The sequence below is a fragment of the Notothenia rossii genome (assembly GCF_949606895.1).
Source record: "Notothenia rossii genome assembly, chromosome: 1".
In the NCBI taxonomy this organism is placed as follows: Eukaryota; Metazoa; Chordata; class Actinopteri; order Perciformes; family Nototheniidae; genus Notothenia; species Notothenia rossii.
The window spans coordinates 63,413,925-63,427,816 of record NC_136912.1 but is presented as its reverse complement, the minus strand read 5'-3'; the positions used below and the strand labels follow the sequence as shown (position 1 = coordinate 63,427,816).

Genomic DNA, 13,892 nt, shown 5'->3' with positions numbered 1-13,892 from the left:
ATAGTCATCCTGTGTCTTTGTTCTCTGCTTTACAGTCTTGGAGCTCTTGTAGGTCTCTCTGTTGCAGCTGTGGTTCTTCTGGCCTTCATCGTCACTCTGTGTGTCCTCTGCTATCTGTTCATCACCACTAAACCCAGAGGTCTGGACAATGGGCTGCCACTCAGAGCTCCAGGTATTTACCGCTGCTCCGTTTCTCTGCAGGAGGCATGACGCTAAAATCTCAATAAAACCCTGAAGGTTTTGAAATAAATTACCTTTCAGAGTTCCAAGCTTGTTATTCCCTTCTTAAAACTGACTGCTAATACATTCAATGCTCTTTTTTCAATTTCTCAAATGTCATCAGCAAAAATGGAAAAGTAATCGAATAATAGATAGGAGAACAGTAAAATAACCAATTCTCACAATTGTCTTTAAATAAAATAATGCCAGAAACATTAGGTACTGTATATACTGTATAGCAGAAGGGGAGCATCTGGGCCGTTATATGTCATCTAAATAGGTTAGAAATGGACAGTAAGAAAACTGCTGCTTTGTTTAAAAGTAATAATATAGGGTAAATCTGAAGTATTTGACTTTTAAACAATCTCAATTAAAATCTCTGCACCCCAAGTACACCCACATGTATTTTCCTATTATGTCTAATGAGATTGTGCGGGCGTGTTTCACAATTTAATTCTGTGTGACCGGTGAAGCCACACACAGTATAGTATTCAACATACTTATTAGTGGAATGCTGTTTACTGTATACTTATTCTTCCGCATCTTTTTCTTATTTCAACAAAAAGTTTGGCTCTCAATAACTTCAGCATACTTTCAGCTACAGAAACCATTCAAATATCAAAATATTCAGCATTTTCAGCAGATGATGGGAAATTTTCTCAAAATATTTTATACTTTTTCAAATATTCAGCTTTATAAACAATTTTTTTAACACGTAACTCAATGAGAGGAACCTTCAAATCCTCTTTTGCCTAGACCTTGCGCCAAATGCTACTCCACATATTCTTTCAGCTAGAGACTTCATTCCAACTTTTAAACGGTCACAAGACATTCAGCTATTGACCTTTTATTCAGATTGTTTATATCTTTTACACTTTTTGAGATATTTAACTTAGTTTGGAGCTTGTTAAAGAGGCCTTCATCAGAGTTTAACATGTGTGTATTGAGCAGCTCGTTAAGGCTTAGAGTGTGTGATGTCACAGCTAGAGTGGAGGAGAGCTTGGAATTCACCTTCATTTTTCTTTTAAATCTGCCATAATTCCCAAACCCTACACTCCTGGGACATAATTGTATGCTTGAATTGTAGCAAAAGCTCTCTTAGGTTTAAAAAAAAAAAAATTAAGCAAAACATTTTAACAAAATGCCTCTTGAGGGCATGACGTGACACAAACTTTCAACATGTCTCCATTAAGGCCCATTGTAAAGTCAGCCTGATCTTTCCTCAGAGCACCAGCCGCACAGCTTTAGTTAATCTGCCAAAAAAGCCACAATATTGACCAGAAAGTACACAAAAAGCAGACTGAGACGCTCCTTAGGATCCTGAGGTGCTCCACACGTTGAAATTTCACCGATATCTGATACGGTTCTTCAACAAAACCTTTAAATGTAAGAGGTTTATCTCTCATTCTGTTACGCTCCTGGGTTCATGTCTCCGTCGTAGTTTTGGGTGTTTTGGGTGTTTTTGCTGTTTTCCATGTCATGTTTTCCTCTGGGTTATTGTCTGGTCCTTTTCCCTGTGTTTTTCCTCTTGTCATTAGTTCCCTGGTGTGTCTAGTTATCTGATTGTTTTCACCTGGGCCCCTGTGTTTCCTCCTCCCTCCTCACCTGTGTCTTGTTGTGTGATTAGTCTTTTGTGTATTTAAGTTCTGGGTTTTCTGTCTGTCTTTGTCGGTTCGTCTTGTGTATTGACTTGGTGAGTGTTCTGTTCAGTCTTTGTGTTCTGTTCGAGTTATTTTTGTCACTTTAATCTGCATTTGGGTCCTGCTTCCTACACACACCGTAACATTTCGAACCGACCAACAAATGGACCCAGCAGATGATTCATTGGAGATAGAATTACAGCATTTTACCTTCTATCTGGCTTGCTGTTTCGATTGGTGGAAGGGAGCGTCCAGTTTTCGGCAGAAGAGGGCCGCTCTGGTAGAGGCACAGAGAAACCATGTTTTATTGAGTTCTTACCTGACTGGATTTTGGACTTCCTTTCAACATGTGATTCCCGGCCTTCTAGCCCCAGGCATGCTAGCTCCCTGTCTCCCAATTCCCAACCTGGCACCATACGCCTCGGTGGGTTCCGTCTGAAGTCAACCCGTGCTTCTGCCCCAGTTCCTGCTCCTGTCCAGGAGTCGTATTCCGGAACTCGTCTGGCTTATGGAGGTCGACGGAGTATTCAGGCGGCTGCTAAGAGAAGCAGTCGCAAGGCCAGGCTAACAGCCCAAGCCCCAGCAGCCATGGTTCCGGCTACAGAACCGGCCCACACAGCCATGGTTCCGGCCCCAGCAGCCATGGTTCAAGCCCCAGTTCTGGCCCCAGCAGCCATGGTTCCGGCTCCAGTACAGGCCCCTGCAGCCATGGTTTCAGCCCCAGTTCTGGCCCCCGCAGCCATGTTTCCGGCCTCAGTTTTGGCCCCAGCAGCCATGGTTCCAGCCCCAGCAGCCATGGTTCCGGCCCCAGCAGCCATGGTTCCAGCCTCAGTCCTGGCCCCAGCAGCCATGGTTTCGACTCCAGCCCCTCGTCTCCGGCCGACGCCAGCTCCCTGTGTCCTGTCGGCGTACCGGCCGACTGCAGCACCTCGTCTCCTGTTGGCTGTCCGCCCGACGCCAGCTCCCCGTGTCCTGTCGTCATACCGGCCGACACAAGTTCTCTCTCAAGTCCTCTCTCAAGTTCCTTCTCAAGTCTCCTCTCCTGGGCCTTCTCAAGTCTCCTCTCGAGCTACCTCTCGAGTCACCTCTCGAGTCCCCTTTCAAGTCACCCCTCCAGTTCCCTCTCGAGTCCCCTCTCCAGTTCCCTCTCGAGTCCCCTCTCCAGTTACTTCTCGAGTTACCTCTCGAGTCCCCTTTCAAGACACTTCTCAAGTCCCCTCTCGAGTTCCCTCTCAAGTCACTTCTCAAGTCCCCTCTTGAGTTCCCTCAAAAGTCACCTCTCGAGTCCCCTTTCAAGTCACCCCTCCAGTTCCCTCTCGAGTCCCCTCTCCAGTTCCCTCTCGAGTCCCCTCTCCAGTTCCCTCTCGAGTTCCCTCTCCAGTTCCCTCTCAAGTCCCCTCTCTCGAGTCATCTCTCAAGTCTCCTCTCCAGTTCCCTCTCAAGTCTCCTCTCCAGTTACTTCTCGAGTTACCTCTCGAGTCCCCTTTCAAGACACTTCTCAAGTCCCCTCTCGAGTTCCCTCTCAAGTCACTTCTCAAGTCCCCTCTTGAGTTCCCTCAAAAGTCACCTCTCGAGTCCCCTTTCAAGTCACCCCTCCAGTTCCCTCTCGAGTCCCCTCTCCAGTTCCCTCTCCAGTTCCCTCTCGAGTCCCCTCTCCAGTTCCCTCTCGAGTTCCCTCTCCAGTTCCCTCTCGAGTCCCCTCTCTCGAGTCATCTCTCAAGTCTCCTCTCCAGTTCCCTCTCAAGTCTCCTCTCCAGTTCCCTCTCAAGTCTCCTCTCCAGTTCCCTCTCAAGTCCCCTCTCGAGTTCCCTCTCAAGTCACTTCTCAAGTCCCCTCTCGAGTTCCCTCAAAAGTCACCTCTCGAGTCACCTCTCGAGTCCCCTTTCAAGTCACCTCTCAAGTCACCTCTCGAGTCACCTCTCGAGTTCCCTCTCAAGTCACTTCTCAAGTCCCCTCTCGAGTTCCCTCTCAAGACTCCTCTCCAGTTCCCTCTCAAGTCTCCTCTCGAGTCCCGTTTCAAGACACTTCTCAAGTCACCTCTCGAGTTCCCTCTCGAGTTCCCTCTCAAGTTCCCTCTCTGGTCCCCTCTCCAGTCTCTTCTCGAGTCCCCTCTCAAGTCTCCTCTCAAGTCGCCTCTCGAGTTCCCTCAAGTATCCTCTCGAGTCTCCTCTCGAGTTCCCGTTCAAGTTCCCTCTCGAGATCCCTCTCAAGTCAACTCTCAAGTCACCTCTCGAGGTCCCTCTCAAGCCCTCTCTCGAGTCTCCTCTCGAGCCCCTTCTCAAGTCTCCGTTCAAGATCCCTCTCAAGTCATCTCTCTCAAGTAAACTCTCAAGTTTCCTCTCGAGTCTCCACTCAAGTCCCATTTCCTGTGCCGTTAGAAGTCCCGCCGACTACTCTCCTGCCGGGGGTCCTGCCAACCCCATGTCCTGTGCCGTTGGAGGTCCCGCAGACTACTCTTCTGCCGGGGGTCCTGCCAACTCCATGTCCCGTGCCGTTGGAGGTCCCGCAGACTGCTCTTCTGCCGGGGGTCCTGCCAACCCCATGTCTCATGCCGTTGGAGGTTCCGCCGACTGCTCTCCTGCCGGGGGGTCATGCCGGCCCTGTGTTCTCTTCCGTGGGGGATCTTGCCGACACCGGCTCCTGCCCGGCCTCCGGAGCTGTCCGGTCTTCGACCTCGAGCCCGGTCCCATGAGTTCGCCCGCGATGGTCTTCGCCCCCCCTCGGACTCTGCCCTGCCCCCGGGCTGTCCGCCCGAGACCCCCTCCTCGAACTCTGCCTTGCCCCCGGGCTGTCCGCCCGAGACCTCCTTTTTGAACTCTGCCTTGTCCCGTGCCGTTGGAGGTCCCGCAGACTAGTCTTCTGCCGGGGGTCCTGCCAACTCCATGTCTTGTCACGTTGGAGGTCCCGCAGACTGCTCTTCTGCCGGGGGTCCTGCCAACCCCATGTCTCGTGCCGTTGGAGGTTCCGCCGACTGCTCTCCTGCCGGGGGGTCCTGCCGACCCTGTGTTCTCTTCCGTGGGGGATCTTGCCGACACCGGCTCCTGCCCGGCCTCCGGAGCTGTCCGGTCTTCGCCCTCGAGCCCGGTCCCCTGAGTTCGCCCGCGATGGTCTTCGCCCCTCCTCGGACTCTGCCCTGCCCCCGGGCTGTCCGCCCGAGACCCTCTCCTCGAACTCTGCCTTGCCCCCGGGCCGGCCGGCCGAGATCCGTCCTACAGACCCCCCCCACCCACCCTGCTGGACTTAGTTTTTTGGGACATCTGGAATCCGTCCCTTGAGGGGGGGGGGGGGGTTATGTCACGCTCCTGGGTCACGAATGTCACGGTTGTAGTTTTGGGTGTTTTTGCTGTTTTCCATGTCATGTTTTCCTCTGGGTTATTGTCTGGTCCTTTTCCCTGTGTTTTTCCTCTTGTCATTAGTTCCCTGGTGTGTCTAGTTATCTGATTGTGTTCACCTGGGCCCCTGTGTTTCCTCCTCCCTCCTCACCTGTGTCTTGTTGTGTGATTAGTCTTTTGTGTATTTAAGTTCTGGGTTTTCTGTCTGTCTTTGTCGGTTCGTCGTGTGTATTGACTTGGTCTGCGGTGAGTGTTCTGTTCAGTCTTTGTTAAATAGTTTAGCCTTGAAATAAAGGAGTTATTTTTGTCACTTTAATCTGCATTTGGGTCCTGCTTCCTACACACACCGTAACACATTCAGATCAATGGAAAGGCTCTCCTCTCGCAGATCACTGCACATCGCCATGGAAACCTTTGATCTCTGGGTTCACACAGGTGTTATGATTAGGTGCTAAGCACAGAAACAAACACTGAGAAACAGACTGGAATTTAACAGACTTTCTCAGCCTATTATTTTCTGTCTGATGGAGACTTCATACTGACTTCAACATGTTCCACATATTTTATACATTATCGGTGACCAGTGTTAGGCAAGTTACTTTTAAAAAGTAACTAGTAATAGTTATAGTCACTGCTTTCAAAAAAGTAACTAGTTACTTTAGTTACTAAATTATAAAAGTAACAAGTTACTTTACTTTAAAAATAAAGTTTTTGTGTAGTTTTTTGCTGACTAGTTCTCTGAAGGCAACAGACTCGACCGTTGCAATGGGCAGCATGTCCTCACCAACATACCTGGCAATCTATTTAGTTGACTCTGGGTGACATGTGGCGATTTTAAAGAATTGTTTTTTGGCTGTTAGATGGTGTTGCTCCATCTGGGTCACTGCCGGTGGTTGAGACAGTGGGATCTTTGGCGACTAGTTTTATAGCCCCATGTACATTACTTAGGTGCTTCAGGGGATTGGCATTGCTGTTTTTCGATTCCTGTCCTGCACACAGTTTACATTTGACCGTAATATTTTTTGCGTCCTTTATCCCCACAAATTGAGAATAGTGCTATACAGGACTGTCTCAGAAAATTAGAATATTGTGATAAAGTTCTTTATTTTCTGTAATGCAATTTTTAAAAAAAAAAAAAAAAAAAAAAAAAAAGTCATACATTCTGGATTCATTACAAATCAACTGAAATATTGCAAGCCTTTTATTATTTTAATATTGCTGATTATGGCATACAGCTTAAGAAAACTCAAAAATCCTATCTCAAAAAATTAGAATAGTTCCTCAGACCAAGTAAAAAAAAAAGATTTATAACAGCAAAACACAATCAAACATTTGAAAATGTCCATTAATGCACTCAGTACTTGGTTGGGAATCCTTTTGCACGGATTACTGCATCAATGCGGCGTGGCATGGAGGCAATCAGCCTGTGGCATTGCTGAGGTGTTATGGATGCCCAGGATGCTTCAATAGCGGCCTTTAGCTCATTAGCATTGTTGGGTCTGGTGTCTTTCAGCTTCTTCTTCACAATACCCCACATATTCTCTATGGGGTTCAGGTCAGGGGAATTTGCAGGCCAATCGAGGACAGTAATGCCATGGTCAGTACACCAGTTACTGGTGGTTTTGGCACTGTGGGCAGGTGCCAGATCATGCTGGAAAATGAATTCCTCATCTCCATAGAGCTTTTCAGCAGACGGAAGCATGTAGTGCTCTAAAATCTCTTGGTACACAGCTGCATTTACTCTGGGCTTGATGAAACACAGTGGACCAACACCAGCAGCTGACATGGCTCCCCAAACCATCGCTGACTGTGGGAACTTCACACTGGATTTCAAGCAACTTGGATTTTGCTCCTCTCCAGCCTTTCTCCAGACTCTGGCGCCTTGACTTCCAAATGAAATACAAAACTTGCTTTCGTCTGAAAAGAGGACTTTGGACCACTGTGCAACTGTCCAGTGCTTCTTTTCCTTAGCCCAAGTCAGACGCCTCTTCCGTTGTCTTGAGTTCAGAAGTGGCTTGACCATGGGAATACGGCTATTGTAGCCCATTTCCCGGACACGTCTGTGAACAGTGACTTTTGATACCTGGACTCCAGCTTCAGTCCACTGTCTTTGAAGCTCCCCCAAATTCTGGAAGCGACTCTTCTTCACAATGCTGTTAAGGCTGCGGTCATCTCTCTTGGTTGTGCAGCGTTTCCTGCCACATTTCCCCCTTCCAACAGACTTTTTGTGGATGTGCTTTGAAACTGCACTCTGTGAACAGCTTGCTCTTTGAGAAATTTCTTTTTGTGTCTTACCCTCCTGATGGAGGGTGTCAATGACGGTCCTCTGGACAGCAGTCCGATCAGCAGTCTTCCCCATACTTGTGATTTAGTTTACTGAACCAAGCTGAGTGTTTTTCAAGGCTCAGGAAACCCTTGCAGGTGTTTCGAGTTAATTAGACGATTCAAGTGATTCGTTGAACACCCTACTAGTATACTTTTTCATGATATTCTAATATTTAGAGATAGGATATTTGAGTTTTCTTAAGCTGTATGCCATAATCAGCAATATTAAAATAATAAAAGGCTTGCAATATTTCAGTTGATTTGTAATGAATCCAGAATGTATGACATTTTTGTTTTTTTAATTGCATTACAGAAAATAAAGAACTTTATCACAATATTATAATTTTCTGAGACAGTCCTGTATATCTCCAAGTTGTAAATGCGCTGCTGCTCTCGCTGATACTTGCATCTGCCATTGTGTGTGTGTGTGTGTGCTAGCATTAGCAAGTGTTCGTGTGTGTATTTTCCCCATAAGGCAAGTCCCGCCCAACTCTGTCTCTGATTGGCTTACCCTGAAATGTTACCCCGCGTTAACCAATCATCACTCCTCTCTGGTTACTTTCACTTTTCCATGGTGCTGTGAGAGGACATCGCTGTATTCAACTGTAAATTACATCCGCAGGGAGATTCGGTTCAGTTCCATCACATAATGTAATGCACTAACGCACCCATTTAAATCACAGTAACTATAACGGCGTTACTTAATGGGAATAGGTAACTAGTAACGCTGTTAGTTACTGCAACAAGTAGTTGCGTTACAGTAACGCGTTACTTTGAGATACACCGGCCCGAAATCGGCAGTAAATGGGAGTCCGGCCGAACATGAGCATGGGCACGCCCTATTCGGAGTGGTGTGCGCCGCACCGTCGGGCCTTTTCTTGCCGATTCAACATGTTGAATCGGCGTCGGGAACACCACCGGAAGTCGGACAAAGGGATAACACTGATTGGCTGTTCAGCTAGCGAATCAGTGCATGAGAAGCGTTAACGGAAGTGAGGGAGGTAAACAAATGATTTGAAATGGAAGATGGAACACACACGGACGGCTATTTCACCTAATCGGTTTATAGAGCTCCTGTTTGTTCATGTTTTCAATGGACGAGAGTGAAAATGGAAAGAAAAACGCTATTTGTTGTTTGTTTATATCACGGAGTCTGTTCTTCTTCTCTGTCTTCCGGTTGTTCCGGTTGTTGCCTCTTTTGAATGATGAATACACACTACCGCCGTCTGCTGGTAAGGAGAGTTATTGCCACTCACGCATACGCAGTTCATACGTGCTCGGCTCGGATTTGCGGTGTGTTCCAGTGCGCGAAGTCGGCAAATACGCAGGAGAGTCCGTCGACGCAACAGTCGGTGTCGGCGTCGGCGACTTCTCAGGTGACTGGCCGGTGTATCTGGGCCTTTAGTCCCAACACTGTTGGTGACATGGTTTTAGTCGAAAAGTTTGCAGTTAAAATATTCTGATGCTTTTCAAAGCCTTTTTACTTTCTTTTCTCTTCTTAATATACATTAATTCACTACTACTTACATTTAATATCTAACTCATTCAGCCTACTTTCAGCTACAGAAACCATTCAACTATTACATTATTCAGCTACTTCATGACATTGAGGCTATACATGTTGTTTATACCTTTTTTTTTTTTTTAAACCTTTTCATTTAAATATTAAGCTTCTTTACTATTTTTCCTACTCTTCCAGTTTAACATTTCATTTTCAAGTTTTTAACAAAGTCATTGCAATGCATTTGAGCTGTAACCATGTTGATTAGAATAATTTAACTTTTCTGTATTTCTCCGCTAAGTTCAGCAACACACTTACTTGGTTTGTGTAGCTAAAAGCAGCTGCAGAGACCATTAAACTAATAAAATATTCAGCTTTTTCTGCATTTTCAGCTAAATTCAGCAACAAATGTACACAGTTTACAGCTTTCACACGCATTTTCAGCAGGAAATGCATTTTCTAGTCTCATCTTATTCTCCTTCTTCCGCCACAAATGTTGTCATGCTACTCGTCCGGCAGCGTTGACACGAAACATACAAATACATCAAAAGGTGCGGAATGAAAGGGATTGGGTTGCTATGTCTTCTATAAGAGATTCGCCTAGCCGTTTTCATCATTTGCCCCATAGTAATGAATGGGAGAGCTGGTTAAGACTTAGAGTGGGTGACATCACAGATAGAGGGGGAGGAGCTGTAAAAAAAAAGGCTTTGATCTTTCAAAACACCTGTCGGTCGTTATCTAAATCCAGTGGTATTCTAAACGATGCAGGAATGTGTCACAAGAATCTAAACATTTAATAGATAAACAGTTAAAAGTCAGCTAAAAGTGAGCTAAAATTAATGTATATTCTTTGTTGTACTTAACATTACAACTAATGCTATTAATAATTGCTCAGCGAGGGTAATGTTAGCATCGGGACGCGCACCCAAGTTACAGTCAAAATGTCTCTGAATTTTCTAGTTTCTGTTACTTATACATTGAGTAACCATCTCACCCAATAGAACCCATGTGTTGACTTTTCATAATAAAGCAAGTTCTTTAAATAGTAGTCCTTTTGGTAGTTTTTTTATCTGACAAGCTCTTCACATACAAGTTTATATGTGAGTTTTCTTTCTTCCAGGCACTACATCGAGTCCACAAGGAGCAGGGCCGAGTCATACCGCCCCCCCTGCTGGTCCTCAAGGCTTCAGGAAACACTTCCTGAGGGGGAAGCTGGACTGTGACAACCAGCCTCCGGACCCTGACCGCCTTTTCCAACGTAGTTTCATGGCTACTGTGACCTATATCAAAGTCGAGGGTGCTACATAGACTGGTAGACTACGTGAAGTTTTAATTGTGAAGACCATTGGTGCAAGTCAAAGCTCATCGGCCCATTTCAATACTTTTAATTTCTGTAGCCTGCATTTAAAACAAATCTTGGCTACCCCCCAAGTTGAATTTCTTGAACTCCACGATCGCGTGCGCATGGCTGCCCATCAGCAACAACAATGATGGAAAGTTTGGAGAACAAGCTATTAGTCCATGGGCTTGGTCATCAGTCCTTCCCTGACAGTCCAGATCCAAATATGTCCTATGAGTACTATCAAATATTGCCAATAAAAGCCGAAAAAAATTAAAAGAAATGTTGGCAACAGATCAGTACCTGCGCAATTCAAAGAAAAACAAGTCAGAGAAAAAGATCTGCCAGTGCACAACAGGAAATGATGCCTGGGTTCTCCGGTGTGCCTTCACTGGAATCCGTAAGCTACAGTGTTCATTGCAAGAAGCTGAACAAATACCACTCCCATCAGCCTTACAAACACATGTCAAATCAGATATGAGAACTTGATGAGAGCTATTGGTTGCACGGCAACAAGTGGCACCTTATGAGTGTCACATGAATTTCCGTTTGGTCATCAATGCAGTGCTAGCTTAACTCAACAGTTTAAAGTGAGAAAGCCACTTTGGAAGAGACAATATGTATGGTTGTGGGAGATTTAAAAATGATTGGATCAATGTTCATCAATTTCATTCATCAAAATGTTGAGAGCAATTACAAGTCCAACAACAAGTGTAGGATTTAAAATTTAAAATGTAAATGTCTATTGTGATACAGAGCAGAAGAGAGTCTTTGGAGGATGATGCTGGCTGACTGAAAATATTGATTAAAATGTTTTTAATCTTTAAAGAGACCTGGTTTAATTAGCTTTGGAGCTGAGTTATAATATATTTTTTAGAGTTCATTATCCAAGAAAATTCCCTTAAGTCCGAAGGTTGTTGGCAATTGATGGTCTTGTCTTTTATGTTTTATTCATCACTTATTTTCAAAATGAGATCGCCTGTGAACCTCAAAACATTCTCATAACGATAACTAACCATTGACATTATAGACTATGACTTATAGTTGTTAAACCTGGGAGATATTTGCAGACAACAAAAGTAAAGAGACTCTCTGGCTGTCCCTAAACTGTTTTTCGTGTTTGAGTTATACGTGCCTGTTATAGTTTGTTCTTGTTCGCAAGGCTGACTCCATACAGTGTGGAAAAGAAGGTGTTGATTGAGATGTTTGCAGTGTATTAATACTTTAGAGACCATCTAGGAAAATACAACACCTCTCCCATGAGTAGTCTACAGGGCCACTCAACTGATTTTACACATTTGTTTACTAATTAAATTGTAGAAAACCCAAATGGCATCATTATCAAAACAACTTCATCATGGCAACTGCATCCGGCTTTATGAATAATTTAGTGTCTGATGTCATACAACAATTTCAAATGGTCAACTATCAAGGAAAAAGGCCTTTATAATTGCCTGTATTTCATAAAAAATGCTACATCTAGAAAAACCTCTTCTGCATTTAAATAATGTCAGAATATGTCGCCAATGTAATTAGGTGTCTGGTTACGGTAAATCTCTTCGACAAAGTCTTTGTTTGAGCGCTGTGCACCTGGAACGCTTTGAGGTCAAAAGTTGGACATTTCAACAAGGAAATTATAACTATAAATATAATTTTACTGGATTGGGACATACATAAAGTCATGATCGCTCCAACTTTTCTCTGATGCTGTTTCTTGATCATCACTGACCCCAGTAGGTCCAGTGGATGCAGTTGCGTTTTGTAGAGGTTTCCTCAAACCTTTGTCTCATTTGAAATGTCCATTTGAGAAGTGGAACATCTTCTGTACTGTTACTCAAATCACCAGATTTATAAAACGTAAAATTCCAGGTTTGGTGGTCACACATCATTAAAACATTGAAAGTTATTATCTATTAAATGAAAAAGGGGTTCATCTATTTTGTCCATTTGAACAGTTGTACTTTAATTCACAAACCGACAGGAAGACTATCAAAACTGAGTACTAGCTAATTAACTTTGTAAACAGAAGTGAACCAGACTACTTTACTTAACTTGACAATTGGTAGCTTCTGACAATTTTTTACAGCAGTTTTCTATAATGCTATTATAGAAAACGCTCCACTAAAGCAGACTAAGAAGTAGTTTATAGAATCATTTCATGCAGCAGTTATATGCAGCTGCTATAGTCTTAGCCGGGAGAAGCACAACGCAATGATGACGTCAACTGGTAAGCTAACTGCTGGGTTTCGCTTGCAATTATACAAAAAGTCACCCCATGTGCAGTTTTCATGAACAAGGAAAATAGCCAAATAGACCAAACCTTTTTTGGAGCAGGCTTAAAAAACATTTAAGTAAGGCAGGGTATTTCGATGTAGAGTTCTATGAAGCTTTACTTGCTTATGGAGCTAGCCTAAAGTGGCCATTGAAGGAACTGCAATATTTGTTACTTATACTTTGGCTTTATGTTCTGCTTCCTATAGCAGCAACAAATCAATTATTTTCATAACTTTAGCATGTGCTTTGTTGTGTGTAAAACTCATTCCCAGCTGTCGCTCTGCTGCTCAGGTCTGTAACTGTTTGTGTTTTTGCTTTGATGGTGCTGAATAAGAAACCAAAGCTCTGTAGCTGCAGATTCTGATGCTCTGTTGGTTTTAAGAATATTCATGTATTTCAATCACTGTTTATTAAAGAGTTCATCAGATCTTCACTCATCAAGAACTCATTAGCACAACTAGCTCTGTTTACTGTTATTGTATTTATAGCAAGACATTCAGCAGATCAAGTGCCTCTCATTATTCAATGTGTTTTTTCCAAAGTAATTATTAAAGCTGTGAACTACACATGCTACGGTGTGTGTCTCTTGCTTTGATTTTCTATCTTTTGGGTCTAAGCTTAAAGCTACTATTGGAGCTGCTCAGATTCTCTCATTCTCTGTTGCCTGACATTTTTAGCCGGTAAATTACTTTAGTTTCAAAGCGAATGCACACATTTTTTGAAACACCCCCACGTTTCTTAAACTCCCAAATTCCTCTATCAAATATTAAGGCATTACTTCAGTGTTTCGCTGTTAACAAAATGTAATTTCAGGGGGATTCAGTGTAGAAGCAATCAGAATCAGAATTAGAATATGTTTTATTACCAATTAAAGCTGCGAGCAGCGATGAGAGGGTCTTTGAGGATCCGCGCAAGTCCACTGTTGTCCGCACGTCGACGTCGCGCAGATGTTTTCCAGACTTGGCCCTTAGCAAACGTGGGAAGTTTCAGGTGTTGCCATGGCGAAGGCATTTGACGAAATCTCAAAAATCAAACGTATATGTCTTAAAGGTCACATGTCATGCTTTTCCGGTTATTACCCGTCCCCTTGTGTGATATGAAGGTTTTTATGCATGTAAACGGTCTGCAGAGTCACAAACCCTCAAAGTACACCCTGTAGCGAGTAAAACTCTAACACAGAAAATACCTCCCCAAAACGCCTCGTTGGAGATTTCTAATTTTCCAATGCTTTCTTCCTGGGTACTCTGACGTGGGGATACCCA

The 13,892-nt window shown here is 44.2% G+C and overlaps 1 protein-coding gene across 3 annotated transcripts in view; it reads left to right on the top strand.

Moving 5' to 3' along the window:
• Nucleotides 1-13,345, top strand: part of LOC307021270 (protein shisa-like-2A) — a 79,031-nt gene extending 65,686 nt beyond the window's left edge. For all 3 annotated transcript variants that reach the window (XM_079653252.1, XM_079653253.1, XM_079653251.1), the window contains 2 exons: nt 36-172; nt 10,138-13,345. In XM_079653252.1, coding sequence (XP_079509378.1) covers nt 36-172; nt 10,138-10,325 — 325 coding nt within the window. In that variant the 3' untranslated portion in view covers nt 10,326-13,345. The remainder of the gene's footprint in view (nt 1-35; nt 173-10,137) is intronic.
• The last annotated feature ends 547 nt before the right edge of the window (nt 13,346-13,892 follow it).